This window comes from Patella vulgata, chromosome 3 (assembly GCF_932274485.2).
Source record: "Patella vulgata chromosome 3, xgPatVulg1.2, whole genome shotgun sequence".
Classification (NCBI taxonomy): domain Eukaryota; kingdom Metazoa; phylum Mollusca; class Gastropoda; family Patellidae; genus Patella; species Patella vulgata.
Window position 1 is genome coordinate 70,261,393 of NC_065881.2, and position 19,239 is coordinate 70,280,631.

Genomic DNA, 19,239 nt, shown 5'->3' on the forward strand with positions numbered 1-19,239 from the left:
TGGAATGAAATACGACAACGTATCGCCAATCACACAAGGAACTGAAGTTTTTATTTCTGTGAAAAGGTACCATAGAGCTTTAGATAGATTTACAGATGACAAAGGGTATACCCTGGACGGTTTCTTTAAACATAAATGCTAAATGTCAAGTACTTTACGACAAGGCCTTTTAAGTCTTGTGAACATCGTTTGATCAAAAATTGGGTTATAAATAAACCAGGATAAACTGTACAAATTATTAGAACATGCTCAAAGCAAGACAATCTTCGAAATCAGCTTCCGGGACTCGCTGAAACCACGTGAACGATTGACGTTATATAGTTTTTGATTTTATCAAACTGCCACACAGTTTTAAGTAAATAACCTATACCTCCAACAACCCCATCCCGGCCCCTAGATTACATAATTAGAATCTGGGTACCATACAGTGTTGATTGTATCATCTTTTATTTAAAAACCTATACCCCCACCCCTTCATGGGTTGTACCTTTTAAATACAGATGTAACATTTACAAGAACCAAAGGCCTCAAACCCTACGGATCCTTTAGACGATTTTATGATAATTTTAAGTTTAATATGGCATCAATGTAATAATGGGTTAAAGGGATTTTAAAATAAAAATTGAAGTATACTATTCAAAAAAAGTAGGGGATATTTGATTTTGGGGGCATAATACTAAAATATGCAAATGACTACGAAAAAAGTCACTATAGAACAGAAGAAACATTTCCAGTTACATGTGACGCCCAAACGCACCAATAGCTACCGCATGGAATGCAGGTGATGCTTGGGATCATCATGGGGGTCCAACCCAAGATTTGCACGACTCTGACTTTGAATGTTACAGTCATTGTGGCATTGAATTCCAGGGTGGAAACATCAGTTTAATTGTTTTAGTGACCAGAAAACAAATTTTGATATGCGTCGGCTTACCCAAAATGAAAGGTTACGTGCCCTTGACATGCTACAGATCGGCACAACACAGGCGGTTGTGGCGCGGACGATGAATGTTTCTCAGTCTGTCATAAGCAGGCTATGGTCCAGATACCGTGATACACAATCTGTACAGGACAGACCACGCTCAGGTCGACCAAGGGCGACAACTCAAGCCCAGGATCGATTTATCCGTACCTTGGCCTTGAGAAATCGTGTCATCACAGCAAATCAGATCAGCGTTCGTCTTCAAACAGACACTGGTGTGAGAGTGAGTGGCCAGACGATTCGGAATCGACTGCATAGGGGCCACCTTCGCGCCCGACGTCCTCGCGTGATCCCTTGTTTGAGAGATCATCACATTCAGGCAAGACGTCGTTGGTGTAGGGATCGTCAACACTGGGATAATCGACGCTGGAGCAATGTGATGTTTTCAGATGAGTCAAGGTTCACTGTTGATTTTTTGGACAGACGTAGGAGGGTGTGGCGTCGTCGAAACGAGCGCTTCCAAGACGTTAACGTCATCAGACATGATCGATTTGGGGGTGGTTCTGTTATGGTGTGGGGAGGCATCACTGTTGCTGGAAGAACGGCTTTACATGTTGTTGCAGGGCGTGTTACAGGCCAGTACTACCGGGACAACATCTTGGCAGTCCATGTTGTGCCGTTCGCACGACGTCATGGCCGCCGTTTCATCTTCCAGGATGACAACGCAAGATGTCACAGGGCCAGGATCGTTACAGGTTACCTCCAACAACAGAACATCACCACATTACCTTGGCCAGCTCTGAGTCCCGACCTCTCCCCCATCGAGCATGTCTGGGACATGCTTGGACAGAGGTTACGTCAACGTCAACAACGTCCTGCCAATGTCCAAGAACTTGCTGCTGCGTTGCAACAGGAATGGGACAATCTGGACCAAAATGACCTTAGACGTCTCATTAGGAGTATGCCACGTCGGATCAATGCTTGTTTGGCAAACAGAGGAGGATTTACCCGTTACTGACTTGGTTGTGATGCTGTGGTAACTTTGCTGTTTGACCCCGGGTATCATTTTACCCTTATAATGGTCAGTCTGTGCCTTACTTAGTCTAACGATCATTTGGAATAAATCGATGAATGTGAACTTCATTTCATTCTGTCATTTGTTTCTTCGTCAGTTTCATTAGGTGACTTTAATAACACTTAAAAATCAAATATCCCCTACTTTTTTTGAATAGTATATAATGTAATCTAATAAGAAAACAATAAATACAACGAAATCTGTTTAAAATGAATACAGGAATCGGGTATTTTCAAAGACAAATTCCAGATCAATAGAGAACAGTGCAGAAACAATTTGGGTTTCCCAAGTAACTATATAACGTAAAATCCTTACAACGGTCATTTATATGGAAAACAATCACTGATCTGTTCCATATCAATCTGATTAAAATACAGATCTATATTTCGTTTCGTTTTTTTATACTTTCGATGGCCTACACTACATGAAGATCTGACAAGTTATAGCGATAGGTCACGTCAGGGGTTAAAAGACCGACGTATGACCTTATGACGTCAGACATTTGATTAACCAATCAGCATTGATGTTACTAGTGGATTACCCACAGTTCCGTGAAAAACACGCCTAAAGCTCGCCGTAACAAACCGTTTCATTGGCTTATTCCTCAGATCATTCAGAACACGAGTTAAATAACAACCCTTCCAGGTCCAAGTGTAGTAATGACAAGTAAAACGAAATTTTGAACTATAAAAGCGAAACGAAATAGGATCTGTGTTTTAACCAGATTGGTTCCATATATAGCATGACGTTTCAACAAGTGTTCTCTTATAGTTCTTAACATTAAATTTATTACTGCATATATTATGCTAGGTTCCCACTGTCGTGCGATGCATTATGACATGACTGTCCTTATGGAGTCCACGATCTGGTACGCGCAGATATGTTCGGATACGTTTTAATGCGATCAACACGATTCCTGCGACTGACCTCAATATATCATAAGACTTAATAGGATCACCACGATTACTCTGCGATTAAAATCGTAGCGCGAATCGTGATGATAGTGGGAACCTAGCATTAGTTTTCTATCATCTATACAAATATTTTATAAAGGGTTGTTGTTTTTTAATTAATGTAAGCGGTTAAATGACAGAAAACTGGGCATACCATGTATTATGCACGTAAGAGACCGAATCTATTTGTTGGTAGAGACACGGTGTTACAACTTATATATGGTGGACTCGCCTACACAATGATAAGTCTGTGCCTTCTTTAATTGATTTTATTCCATTTCATTTATTAGTATTTCATGAGATATAAACCTTTTGTGTTTCACTGTCGACATAGAAAGTCAATTCTTTTACATCAAGAATAAACGTAAATATGTTTGTATTTTGTTGACATATTTATACAGTCCAGCAAATCTATATATTACTTACAAATTTCAGTGATGTCAATTTCATTCGAATATGGTATTAATATCATTCTTGAACTATCAGGGACATTAATTTCATTCTCATATCATCTTAAAGATCTATTATGTTAGAACTAAATCTGACTATTGCAACTATTTATTTTGGCTTGAAATGTTATGTAAACTATTATCTAGACATTTATTCACATTTGACAAGCCTATAATCAACTCCCTGGACCATCGGACGGCCTAGATTTAATATAAAAATGGTGAATAGAGGCTTATCAACTACCGTTGCTACGATAATAAACAATCTGTGCTACACTGTAAAAATGTCAATTTTTTAGGTGGCCGAATTCCATAGTTTAACACTTCTTCTCTGTTAATCGATGACTCTTTTTTTTGAGAAATTGTTTTAAAAGTGTGAATTATTTCTTCAAATTACGTGTTTTATGTATTTCTATGGAATATTCAGTATTAAACAGGAAATTTCCGTCAAATTTAGGGATAAAATGTTTTATTCCCTTCTATAATGTACTTAATTCTGTTATTTTAGGGAATAAACGAGGGAATAACCAGGACTTTTCGTAAAATTTAAGGATATAGGGATAAAATGTTTTATTCCATTCTTTAATGGACTTAATTCTGTTATTTTACGGGATAAACGGTTTAAGACCAGGGATTTACGGATTATTTCTGTTTGCAACGATAAGTAATCGTATACATATATAATCATCCCTAATAATTACCATGTTATAGTATTCATTTCAATTTATTAACCATAATATAAAGAATCATATTTGGTAAATTTTGGAATATTGCATGTCATGTATAACTAATTTCCATTATTTATAAGATATATAAAGTGTATTGTTATTCATCATACGTTAATCAGAATGTAAGTATTTTCATAAATGTATAAAAATATGTTTTAACGCTCCGTGTGTATAGGTTGTATTATGTGGTAATTGATAGTACCGCAAACTTACATCTGAAAGCCTTTAACCGGTCCAATCACTGACGAGTAATGAATGGTACCTTGCGCTCGTCTCTCGATTAGGATATTCCTTATTCTTATACTAGCGGAAAGAGGTTGGGTATAAAGATTGTCTGCGATATCACTTCGGTGGAAGCGAATGTTAAATAAAGCTATTTCACACATGCGTACAAAGTCAATGGTTAGTTAATTCATTGAAATTTTTATCAGTTTCATGCTCAGGAAACAAAAATTACCAGGATTTTTTTTCAATATTTGAAAATGGAATTTATGTTAATTGAAGGATTTTCTGTAAATTACAGGAAAAACAAATACGGATAAAATTTTCCTGGTAATTTTTGTTTCCGGAATCTTTTACATTTTTACACGGATTATTTTGTTACAGTGTACATCGTGTGAAAAGTCCGAACACTGATAACTTCGCTCAGGATAAAGTCATTTGAATGAAACTTTCAATATAATCATTTTTTATTATCTGTTTTTGAACTATTATTGCAAGAACGGCAATCTCTTTATTTAAATTTTACATAATACATCTTTAACTGGATTATATAAATACGTTCATTACATTTCTGAGATCCTGTTAGTGACAATTATGTAGAAATAAATCCCTTGATATTACCTTGTTTCTTTCTACTCTACTTAATAATGAATAATTTACAAAATGGTGATAATAAACTGGTTATACTTCTACTGAACGGTAAAAAATAACGATTTTTTATGTTATCTTATTAAGATATAGTTCTCTTGTACGATGTTTTATGCATTATTAAAGCCAAGAATTTGTCTTGAAATGGCCATCCGTCAACATCAAATGACTGCTGTGACCCCATATATCGTACATTAAATCAAAATGAAGAGTGAATAATTTCTTTCCGAGACTGACACATCAAAGTTTCTTAAATGAAATGATATATCCAATATATCACCGATGGCATGTTATGCGGGAAGATAACAAGAGTTATTTTTTAAAATGTAAAGAAATTCATCTGAAATTAAACTAGGCATACAGGCGGTATTTAGGGTTAGTATTCCATGAGGCGTAACGTCCCTGTAATTTTTAGTGGGTCTTTAATCGATATTAAATAAACATCTGAGAAGTAGGGAACATTTCAACGTAAAGAATCCACCATAGATTGCATCGATACAAGTGGGTTTCGATATGCAAATCTTCTATTTTCCACATATGAAAGTTCTGAAAAGATCGTAAACATGCTTTAAGATGCATTATGTAAGATTTGGATTAAGGGCTTGTCGTTCTTGCCATAGATAATGAAAAATGAATATATTGAAAATTTAATTCAAATTGCTATATTCTGAGCGAATTTATCAGTGTTTAAAAATAAAGCGTAGATTGTTAATTATCGTAGCAACGGTGTTTGACAATCGAGACTAAGTCTAGATTGTCAATTTTTAAATTAAATTTTGAAATGGGGATCGTGTTTCAGTCCATTTAAATCTCGGCCATCTGATGATCTAGAGAGATAGTTTCTGGCATGCCATGTGAATAAATGCCTAAATAATAGGTTCTGTAACATTTGAAGCCGACATAAAGACCTGAAATAGGCAGATTTAGCTCTTACATAATGCATCTTCAACGTAGAGTGACCGAAGTGACATAAATAATATAAAACTTCCGGTGAAGTTATCTGTTTTTTATCAGGAATCTTATTCACAGCTAAATGTATAAATAATAACAATGATCTTCATATACGCGTATAGTTAGGACCAAGAATAATCTCTGGTTTTATTTATAGTAGCCAGTACAAAAGGTTCAATCATATTTGATATTAGATATAAATTATATGTGATATCTCAATATAACAGTATGAATACCAAGTATCTAATGCTGACTAGTAATTTAATGGGTGTATAACGGACGTTCAGGACGCGTGGGCAATAAAGCTGCGCAATATGGGCTGTTTGGAGAATAGTAATGCGCAATCACACAGGAAACTTAGCTGTTAGCAATTCTTAGAAAAAGTAATCATAGGCAGTTAATGGAATAAATTATCGTAAAGTGACTTTTCCATACAATTAACCATATTTATTCACAATTAAAATATGCTAAACCGAGTTAGTTTTAGTTTGATTGATGTAAATCATGCTATCACCATGACTGAACCAAGTACTAAAAGAATGCCGTTATCAATTATGTCGTTGTATGCTACGTAGTTTACTCACACGGATGCGGGTGCCAATGTTTTGGTTAAATATTCCATTCCAGCGCATATCGTATAAATTATATTATTATACATATAGTATCAAAATATTACCTATTATCTTTACTATTTGATATGCAATTCCGGGGTATAAAACAATTTATTTCTAAAAAAAAAGAACAAAAAAGAACAACATACATGTACATTGTGCTAAAATGCGTTGCATAACTTTATACAATGCATTTTAGTACAATGTAGATGTGTATTTATACTGTTTTGTTTAATGTTGGGCGTGGTTTCCCTTGTCAGTGGCGCAGTACGTAGGGCCTGACAATAAAACAATTTATTTTTTAAAAAAGAACAAAAAAGAACAAGGTACATGTACATTGTGCTAAAATGCGTTGTTTAACTTTATACAACGCATTTTAGTACAATGTAGATGTGCATTTATACTGTTTTGTTTAACGTTGGGCGCGGTTTCCCTTGTCAGTGGTGCAGTAAGTAGGGCCTGACAATAAAACAATTTATTTCTAAAAACAAAGAACAAAAAAGAACAAGGTACATGTACATTGTGCTATGTAGATATGTATTTTTACTGTTTTGTTTAACGTTGGGCGTGGTTTCACCTGTCTGACAAGGACAGCTGTCTGTTGGTTCGGATGGGACGAGAAACGGAGGTCCCTTGGCAGCTGGAATTCGATATACGATTAGGCAGCGCCGCTGTCCAGGCAAAATGTCGCACATAGCATACTGTATGGCGTATGCCCGTCTTCATTAGCCCAGTCGCAGAATCGTAGGAAGTTAAACCCCATTTCATTTTATTTCTGTTTAACGTTTCATACAAAGGCCTTTTTCAAGCGACCGTTTTTTGGAACTAACGCCTCTAATATGAACATGCGAAGCGTTTTAAACTTTACGCAAAGGTTATTCTAAAAAAAATAACCTCACTTGAGAACAGCATCTATATGAAGGTTAAATGTTGTTCAGTTTGAAATTAAAAGAAATTAAAATACCATAAAACGCATTTTAGTAAATTAATGTCCACTCAAAACAAACTATGTCATTTCGGGATGAAAGCCGCGCTACCTGACTCATTGACAGACCTTGTTATCTAAAGTGCACGCGTTAGACCATTCGGCCATTCAACCCACTAACTTCTATATTTTAAAAAACCTTTTATTAATATCTATTATTGTTTTGTTATAGGCACACAAACAATTCGAGAATGTTTATCACCACCAAAATAATCCAACACGGGGTGTGTCACTAAAATATGAAGTGTGTTTAATTACATCCAGATGAAGCCAGATACGCCGCCATTTTAGATATATGGCATGTACTCGTGTCACTTACTATGGATGACGTAATATTAATCACAATTTCAAAATAATTATAATATTGTATCTATATTGAACCTACATGATCAATTCCATTGGAATCGATCCTGTGAATTGTGTTTGAACTATGAAAATAAATAATTAATACCAGAAAACGACCTATTTGTGTGGAATACATTGTTGAACATGTGGATTTGTTCACGGTTTATTTGTGGAATACGGCGATGGCAATTGGGATCAAAGATGGCATTTTATCATATAGGATTTGTCTTGGAATGGTGATATTGTAGTGAATACAACTGGAATACAGATATTCGAATATCGTTTATTATCAATGTATTTAAACCGTCACTGGATTCGATGTGAACAATTTGTATGGAATTAACATTTGTTCATACATTACTTGTGAAAATGCTTGTTATTCATGCTTTAAGATTCTGTGATAGATAAAGTGAGCTTTAATTGAGTTTCAATACTATTGGATTATTGTTAAAAGAAACCGGAAGCACAACCATGTTTAAACCAGGAGAAATAGCTACAACAAAAAGCAAACATCGACGAATGCTCGGTAAGTAAAATAACTACATTTAATAAATAATATATGTAACTATATACATGCATCATACTAATTTACTTTTATGAAGCTTGCATTAGATATGGTGCATGCCCCATCCGAACTTTTAACGGTGTTATACAACCTAGTCATCATAATAAAGGCTATATTATAAGCAAATAAACCAATCTGGTTAAAACACAGATCCTATTTCGTTTCGTTTTTATAGTTCAAAATTTCGTTTTACTTGTCTTTACTACACTTGGATCTGGAAGAGTTGTTATTTAACTCGTGTTCTGAATGGTGTCAGGGATAAGCAAATGCAACGGTCTGTTACGGCGAGCTTTAGGCGTGTTTTTCCGTCACGGAACTGTGGGTAATCCACTAGTAACATCAATGCTGATTGGTTAATCAAATGTCTGACATCATAGGGTCATAAGTCGGTCTTTTGACCCCTGACGTGACCTATCGCTATAACTTGTCAGATCTTCATGTAGTGTAGGCCATCGAAAGTATAAAAAAACCGAAACGAAATATAGATCTGTATTTTAATCAGATTGCAAATAAACAGTATACACTGCGGGTTAAAGGAGCTAACCTTCTAACTCAATAGTATCCATAGACTTCGAAATAAAAAACATGAATTAGAATTTGATATTGGTACATTTTAATGGATGTTGTTATATACCGTGAAAATATGGGCGTCTGATATGGAATATTATGTTCTTTATGGCATCAAAATTTGTAATGGGGCGCTTTCAAACAAGTCAGTGTGAAATCGTATTGCCCATGCTATTCAATCAAGAATTTTAATAATTGAATATAAATCAGTTCATAAACATTATTACAGTTTATTACATTTATAAGTGCTTTTCAATTCCATATAGATACCACACAACCGTCCATACATTTGCTGTTTTGTGAATTATTAACATGGCATGGGTAGTCAGTTTAGTATTTAAAGCTGTCCGATTAGAATTATACAGAACATCTCTTTCTCGAATAATTACTTTACACCATTACTGGCATATAGAGGTTTTGTGGTGTCCGAGGTCAACTCCTTGATTGTATGCCCCTATGACTCAAGTATATGGCCTATAGTATATAACATTTTAAGTATGTTAAAACAAATGAAATACAAACCAAGTTAACAGCGGTGATTTCGAATTTAGATAAAACTTAATTTGATTTCACTCTCTGAGTGGCTGCCCAAATAAAATGGACCTCTCTACTCCCCTCTCGACATGTCATCACTGTTTAAAGACATTTCTTTACAGGGGGAATTTAGTTATATGCATATTGGTCGACCACTAGCGATTGGCTATTGTTCAGCCATTTGATTGTACCGTCACACGCTCAGAGTACTTCTTTTTACTTTTATTAAGCGAATGTATCTTTAAGTGACCAACCGAATAAATGGAACGAAAATGACATCTAGCATAGTTTTATTTATATTAAATCATATTGTATATCCATATACCCTCTATGGCACATTAGCGATATATCTTGAATACTTTGCATTGACAAGTCTAAACCATAACTCGTTATACGTTAAAAACAAACTTGTGTTGATTTCATAAATCTTACAGCTTAATAATACACTCGCAAATAATATGACTCCTGGGGAACATCGTCTGAAATATTGTGCTAATTGGGTCTGAAATAGATGCCGGATTGCAAACGATAAGTCATTTGCAAGTTCACATAATTTGTAGTTTTAAGAGCGAGAGATATGGGGGGGGGGGAAGACAGACAGAGAGAGAGAGAGATAGACAGAGAGAGGGTTTGACGTCCACTCGACACATTTTGGAACAAGCATATTATGGTTTAATTTCATTTCAATATAGCAGTAGGATTAAATCGGAGGGCCCGGAAAACCCCCACGGGGCTGGACATGCGACCCTATCCCTTGTCACGTACAAACAGATATCGAAACAACGCCACTTGACTCAATGACAGACTTTGTGATCCAGACTTTGGTCCTTGTGATTGATGTGTATACCAACATTTTGTTGTTTAGTTACACCCCACCCCCGCTAACCTGGCGGTTCCGTGTTCAACACCTGCGTTGGCCGAGACCAATTATACAGGCTAATTATTTTCACAACTTTAAGTAATATGATTTAAATTTCCAATATATTTAATATACTCGGTATTAATTTTTAAACTAATTATAGCAAGAACTGTCAGCCCTTTATCTAAATATTACATAATGCATCTTTAATACTGTTAAAAAATATGACGACGCAGTGTTGAATTTTATAATTCAAGATTGTCTGCTTTAGATATAACTCTAATCTATTAATATCACAGGGGTATTTCCTTATCTTTAAACACTTCCTTAATTAACTTCGTTTATTATCCAATCGTTTCGTTTCCTTGAAAATATAAAAACCGGGATGCGTCGTTATCTGACGTATCGATTAGATAGTACCAAACAAATGCGATCCAGAAAGTGAAATTTTTAAACGGAGGTTCCCGAATGAAGTTGATGTTGAGTATGTCTGCGTAGTCATTTGGGAATTGCGTGTCAGCTAATAAATACCTGAAGTCCCAGAACACACCAGAATAAAAGTGGTTCAATATAAAATTTCAGACCATGAACAATCAATAGTATACATTTATTTACTATATAGTTCAAACTTTAATTGATGAGTTCCTTCTCCATCCTAAATGTGTAGTTTACATTGGGGATTCTATTGCTCTAATTTTTCGTATGAGCTAGATCACTCTTTATGATGTATTAGTTTTAGCATTTGAATGTATAGTAATCTACGTAATTATTTAATTGTAATATATAATCATGTTGGAAATTGTAAAATTGCCTTATTGATTTCGTGTGTCATCTGGAAGGTGATACTATTATTGATTACTAAAGATTATTTGTACTAGAATTGCAGAACAGCCGTCATAATGATACCAGCGGAATTGAAATGAAATGGGGTTAATGATACATCAGTTGTTTCGTGGGCAGTGCGGGGTGGGGTGAGTTGATGGGCGGCGGGGGTTACCCAGATAGCGGAATTTCCGCTAACTCTCCTTTGAAATCCATCTGTAAAGGGCTCTTTTATGTGTACACGGCGTGACCTCGGATTAACACCACCAAAATACCGTTCCCCCGTCCATGATGCACAGGCAGCAAGGTTTTGCTCTAGATGTCTTCTTGTACACTACGTTTAACTACAATAATACATCAAATTGTTTCCAATTCATTCAAATCTCCTATCCAGGTCATGTCATCTGTGAAGTAAAGAGTACAAATTAAAGTCATAAAGTCATAACTGGCTTTTCAAAGAGACAAGCGAAAGACATCACTCATCCTGGTATATCTACATCATAAAACAATGCAATGTTAAATATCAACAAAGGGTAATCATATCATACTACTTAAATCAGACGGGTTAATAATGATACTTATTAAGTAATTAATATCCTGTCATGATTTTATGAATAATAGGAAAATAGACACAACTTTTTACAACCACCTGTTTTCTTGTTTGCTCACTACACTATATTTAGTGTTTTCCGAGATTCTATCCGGATTATCGCCCTTATTGTTACGATTGTTCGACGTTCTTACTCATGACGAAATGAAATGAAATTGGGTTTAACATCCTACTGTTCTGCTCCGAACTAAGCTAATAAAGACGGGCATACGCCATACAGTGTGCTATGAGGGGAAATTTTGCCCGGACAGCTGCACTACGGTCTATTCTTATATCGAATTCTAACTGCCAAGGGATCTTTTACGTGCACGCCAATGTGTACACAGGACCTCGGTTTTTGTTTCATCCGAATGACTAGACAGCTGTCCTTGTCAGACCCTTCATCCGGCATCACTGACAAGGGAGAAAAACGCCGGGAAATCTGAATGAACTTTCTCGGCCAATGCAGGGATCGAACACCCGACCTCCAGGCTAGTGACATGACGTTTATTTCGATGTATATTTCAATATGGCACCGGCAGAAAATGCCAGCTCGTTCGCCCCGAGTGTTCTTCCCTATCAATACGAGCCAATTAGAAATGCGAGCAACAACGTGACAATTATGTTTCGGAACGTTCTACCATTTCTGGCAAAGAAGAATAATCGCTGCAGGCTGTGTTCCGATTAGGTCAGACAGAGTACCTTGTCTTATTACCACAGTCCTTCAATTCTCGATAACTTTTCGCTTCATTGAAAATATATCAGAGAAGCTTACCCTAGCCATAGGGTAATACGGACTTTCTTTGTGCAACAGTTGAAAACCGAGAGTCATGTAACAGTATAGGCCTATCGCTTTAAAAAGAATTCTATCAGTCATTTACCTAGTTAAATCTGGCGGACTTCCTATCTCCAGGACTATCTATGATCGAATGCAAAATCATCGATATACGCCTACACCTACTACTGACACGGAAGACGCTTCGAAAAGGGGATATTAATTTACATTAGTATTTAGGCTACCTCGTAGCTGTGTTGTTTACATTTCGTTGCTATGGTTATATCAGTCATTTCTATTGCTAGATTTTTAAAGCGTGTCGGTTTCACCATAGAACTATGCACAGTTTTAACATAAAAATATAATATAACTGCTATATCTTGATCGACATAATAATATTATTAAAATTTCCCTGGTCAGTGGACTACCTCGATTGCACGTCGCTTCCTGTAAGCACCCCGAGTCTAAGTTGCACTGTCAAAATTAACAAACGTTTTCCTCGGGAACAATGTGGGCACGGCATCTGGCTTAAGTTTCACTCTTGGGTTTTCATATCCCAATTCCTTCTATCGTAAGCAGATAACTCGAAATGCTCTGAACAAAGAGAAGCGTGTTTTGGTGGAGACCAGACCTTCTCAGCGGTGACATCGCTGTGTCCAGACCGTTCTGCGTGTGGTCTCGCTTGGAGATTTCAAAATAAAATGACACGTGCTTCCTGATTTCTTGTTGATGCTATTATCCTAGTATATCATCAAGCAACACAGTTGACCCTGTTTATGCTTCCAGTTAGTCAAAATGACGGGATGCAGTGCTCAGTTGCAATTGCCTTCTCTATAAGGAAATTCACAGCCTCTGACGTCAATCAAAACGAGGCTGCAGATATGCATAAATGTCAATTCGGGGAGGGGGGGGGGTGGATAGATTTTTCCTTTGTAAAATATTCAGAATGACTTTTAAAATTTCACAGGGTCAACAATATTCCAATATTAACGTTATTTTTCATATTAAAACAATTTTCTTTGCGATAGTATTCTCCTTTAACTAATAACTGATTCACCCCTCGAAGTATGTTACCAGTAATTAATTATTCACTCCTCAAATTGGGTTACTAAGAATTAATTAATTGTTCACTACTCGAAATGGGTTACTAAGAATTAATTAATTGTTCACTTCTCGAAATTTGTCACTAAGAATTAATTAATTATTCACTACTCGGATTTTGCATAACTGAAACTTATTTAATATTAGATAAAAGTACATTTCAATGTCTGACTTGTTCCTTTTGGATTTGGGCATGTATGATTTCAGAGTCTATATTTGACCGTTATTCTAATATGTCAGTATGATAATAATACTCTATTTGAAAGTTCAGAGATCGATTAATTGCAGTTGGGTTTATAACGTCCTTTATGTGTGCAACGCTGCATGCAGTGTGCTATGGGGTGGGGTGAACTTTGCACAGACATATGCATTACGGTCTATTATTATATCGAATTCCAATTGTCGTGGATTCTGTTACGTGTACGCCAACTCGTACACGGGGCCTCGGTTGTTCGTACCGCCCGAACACCTAGACACATAGTCATTGCCACACCCGTCGTCCCGCACCACTAATAAGAGGAAGCTATGCTTGAAAACCAAGGGGAACTCCCTAGTCGACCAATCCCGGAATCGAACCCAGTACCTCCTAGTTAGTAGCAGTCGCCTTACTTACCGAGCCACTGTGGCTCCTCGATTAAATAAGCGAATTGCAGGAGACAAGACACGGACTGTAATATTATCCCCACCGAGCACCATAGTTGAAACAGTTGATTATGTCACGATTCCACTCAAACCACATCTGTTTTCAACACTAGCAATTATCTGACGTGACTCATTCAGTGTCAATCAATTGCAATTCCGCCCGTTCGGAACGTTTCGGTCAATAATTAAAAAATAAGATAAAATATATGCGATGTGTTTGTCAAGCCAGGAAATATCGTGCAAATATCACCAATTAAATTTACCAGTGAGAATATGTGTTAAAATGTATTAATTGCATGCTATTGTAAACATATTGATATGGTTTACACAATAGGAGAACAATTTGTCTGCAATTATAATATGATATAATTACTCTGACCTAGGATTTATACAGTATAATTATTTATAACTAATTATCCACAATTATTGAAATGTCACCTGTCACATCCATATCTACTATTAGAGTAACTAAATCTCTAACTCAATATCATCCAAAGTCTTCGACATTGAAAACACGAATTATTTGTGAATTTAAATCAACATTGATGTTATGATCTTACTGGAAAAATACTGGCTTCTGCTATCCAATATTTAAGACAAAATAAACATTTTACCATTGGTACACGAATTGTGTACCATAATGCGATTCGGCACAATCTGTAACACAGGAATCAAATGACATTATTATTCTAAAAGTCATGTCAAACGGTGATTCATATTCTTATCTGGAGAGCATGCGCAATAAATACTATCGGTATAGACTGGAATAACCAGACGCTAGATATTGCTATTCGATTGAGACTTCTGGCATATTTCGCCGAACATAACTGATTTGAAATTAGAGTAAAACGGAAACGATTAAATGTAAATCAGTTTATATAAATTCCTATTACATTATTATGTGTTGCAAACCATCTGTGTCAATTTCTTGGTCCCAAATATTAGCGATTTAGCCCCTTTAAGCATTTGTACCAAACATAATTACATTAATTGTGTGCTGTAATTCAATTTTATTAATTATTACACAACGCTTTTGCACCGCTACCAAGAGTACAGTTAACATTCTTGCATATAAATCTAACCATAAGCGATCAGAATTTATTTGTCTTGCAATATAACCATCGGTGGAAGCGGACGTTAAGACCCACGAACGAACGAACGAAATTCGTGGAAATATTTTGATCTATTCCTTAGGGCCAAACAATCAACAAAAATCTGAAAAAAGTCCACCAAGCTATTTGTGTACGGTATCGTGGATACAGATGAAATTCAACGAAATACCTGTGTCAAATATATATATATATATATATATATATATATATATATATATCCATCCATCAGAATTATACATGCATAAGAATTGTGATTTTAATTGTATATTTTATTCTCGTTAACTAAACCATATGTTGTCAAATTATCCACTTAAGTAGCTACTTCCTGCTTTATTCACATAGGTTATCACATTCATTTGATGTGGGTATTTCGTTACAAACCTTATCATTAACTAGATTTTATTTCATAATAAAAATACACGAGAGAGAGAGAGAGATTGAGAGAGAGAGAAAAAGAGAGATCCCTGTCGTTAAAAGTCGGAAGACCGGTGTATCTTAAAGGAGCTAAGTCGCTAATATTTGGGACCTAGAAATTGACACAAATGGGTCGCAACGCATACAATAATGATGTATATAAATTGATTTACATTCAATCGTTTTTACTGTAATTTCTAATCAGTTAGGTTCGGCGAAATAGCCAGTATTCTCAATCGAATTTCAATCTCTAGCGTCTGGTTATTCCAGTCTATGCCGATTGTATTTATTGGGCATGCTCTCCAGATAAGAATATAGCGTCACCGTTTGACATAACTTGTGGAATATGCCTAGCCTCGTTTTTCGGGTCCCTTATTACAAATAGCGCTGAAACGCATTATGGTACACGATTCGTGTACCAATTGTAAAATGTTTATTTTGTCTATAAATATTGGATATCAGAAGGCCATCTTTTCCCGTTAAGATCACAACATCAATGTTGATTTAAACCGACAAATAAATCGTGTTTACAATGTCGAAGATTTTGGATGATATTGAGTTAGAGATTTAGCTACTTTACGAAGAAAACTTGTCACATACAAGCGTGGTATCGAACTCATCGCTTGCATAAATAATTAGACGCTTTGCGATATACATCGCGCTTAAGACCACCCGACACACTATTCGGAATAGTGCAGTAAGTATATTTGTTGTCAAAAATATATTGAGCACGTATAAAATGTATTGGTTTCACAAGTATTGACACTAGTCTCGATCGGTTTAGAACAACTGTATCTTCTTCGACTAAGACGAATAGTCTGGACAAAATAAAAATTAAATTAATGATATAGTATTTAACGTACTACTTTTCTTTGCCGACTGGGCTAATGACGACGGGCATACGTTTTACATTGTGCTATGCTGGAGAGGTTGCCCGAACATTTCGAATTACACCTCTCAAGGACCCTTTTACGTACGCACTGATAAGGGGAAACTACGGATAAGTTAGAGTCAAATGTGTATGGTGATACGGTGTTTCAGATATGTTATAATTGTTTGAGAGGAAATAAACATCATCTTGTATTTAAAATAATTATGCATAATGAATTGCACATAATCTCACATAAATCATTGCGTTAACTGTATAAAGATACAATCTGTCACTTAACATATACACAACGGACTAATATTCGCTGTAGTCTAAGCTGGTCTCTAGGCCACATCACATCAAGATACAATTCACCGATAAAATTTAATTGTACACACTTTCTATTACGTTAATTGGAAAATGATATTAATATTTAAATTTTTCAGATTGATATTACATTTCCAACACTGAATTACAACCAATGTCACACACCATTGCAATATGTGATATTGTCTTGTTTTTAATGAATTAAAACTGGGTTTAATGTCCTACTTGTCTGCGTCGACTAGGATTACGAAAACGGGAGTACACCATATATTGTGCTATGAGGTAAGTTTTGCCCTGATAGCGGCGCTACGGTCTACTGATATTTCCAGTTCAAGATGTCAAGAGTTCTTTCACGTACACACCAACGAGTGCACGGAACCTCTTTTTCATCCTATCCTAACGACTAGACAATGTCCTTGTCAAGCAATCCGTCCGACATCCACTGACAAGGAAATTTCTCGGCCAACACCGGGACTGATACCAAGACCACTTGGTTAGCGAAGCAAGCGCCTTAATCATCGAGTCACAGTAACTGCCTATTTTAAACGAACTTTGAAGGTCCTTAATAAGACTACTGAATCTTTAATGTGCATAAATGTTTAAACGCCACCATATGTATACTATGTTGTAAGTATAGTTCAGCAACACCCAACATACATGTTTAATTTATTTGCCGTCTACACTTTAAGCTCTCATATTTCCATGTATTCAAAGGGAAATAACTATATCCAAACTGTCAGATTTTGTTCCCTTCCTGACTGCAATGTTGTTTCAATAATGCCGTGGATTTTAACCTTTTTAATTGTTGAAAAAGCTACTAAATGACGAATCTTGAAAGGGGACGGTAACCTCATTATTTATTTTAAGAGTCACGTGAAATAACGAAAACAAATGACCGGTGTCTACATTTACTTATTGTAATTTAAATTTGATATTAAATTCCTTCTTTGCCGTTTGCCAATATGTTAAAACAACGTATGAAATTTATATCCAACAATTTTTATCACTGCGATTAAACATCAAGTGCAGTACAATTAGCGTTTATATTCTAAATCAACAACATCGAAGGAGTTGCCTCCCTTATTATATTTGTTTTGATTTCAGGACGGAGTTCTTTTAGGAGTATAATCTTTTCATAGATAGATTATACTCCTAATATAAATCTTAAAGAAGCAAAATGTCTCTAATGTAGATTGATATTTTTTAACGACGCCATATTTCCATCACCTAAAGTAAATCAACCTATAGTATTTAATCTAATTCTCTCTGTCATTTTAGACACCCATCAATGAAAACTTGTTCTTCCTAAAAGAATTTAATCACTTTTGTTTAATACCCAAAGCCGCATTCGCTTTTATGGATGCTTAAACGCCGCCATCTGTTTGTATATCTTTTCAAAAAGAAAATTATATATACTCCCTTTTCCGCTAGCACCATATATAAATTGAAGTCCGATCTATCTGGAAAAAAGTAACGTGATTTCTGATGAGAAAAGATGAAACTTTTTTTTTTTTTTTACTCTTTTGATGGCCTCTACTACATGAAGATCTGACCAGGCAAGTGGGAGAACGCTAGATCGGCGACGGTCTTGCACATTTTCGCACATATGACGTCGTATGTGGATTGCGGGTTAGGGTTATGGTAAGGGTTAGGACCTGCAGATTTTGCACAATCCACACATGACGTCATGTGCAGTGCCGTCTCCCATCTAGCGCTCTCCGGTGTAGTGGGAAATTACGCCAGGGGTCATACGAGCGGCGTTTGACCCTATGACGTCAGATATTTGATTAACCAATCAGCGTCGATGTTTCTAGTGATGCATGACAAGACAAGAACTCGCTGCAACAGAGCGTTTCATTGGCTAATCCCTCACATCAACCATAACGCGGGTTATATAACAACTCTTCCAGACCCTAGTGTAGCAAAGACAAGTAAAACGAAATTTTGGACTATAAAAACGAAACGAAGTAGGATAATATAACACTGTTTACCTGTTCAATGTGAAGAGAACTTTAACTTTATTCCTGTAACATTATATTGTGTACACTGAATAATTACTGAATTTTCTGGGGACCCCAGTAGGAGAACGTTAAACCCCATTTCATTTCACTGAACATCTTCTAAGGCAATTTGGAATACCGCGGTTGCTCAGTGAATAAGACACTGGCTCACTTA

At 35.9% G+C, this 19,239-nt stretch overlaps 1 protein-coding gene across 1 annotated transcript in view; it reads left to right on the top strand.

Annotated features, from left to right (window-relative positions):
• The window catches only part of LOC126815822 (short transient receptor potential channel 7), a 176,679-nt gene that overhangs the window by 38,595 nt on the left and 118,845 nt on the right, over window positions 1–19,239 (top strand). The window contains exon 2 of the mRNA XM_050541786.2: window positions 7,717–8,415. Within this exon, the coding sequence (XP_050397743.2) occupies window positions 8,361–8,415 (55 nt within the window). The 5' untranslated portion in view covers window positions 7,717–8,360. The remainder of the gene's footprint in view (window positions 1–7,716; window positions 8,416–19,239) is intronic.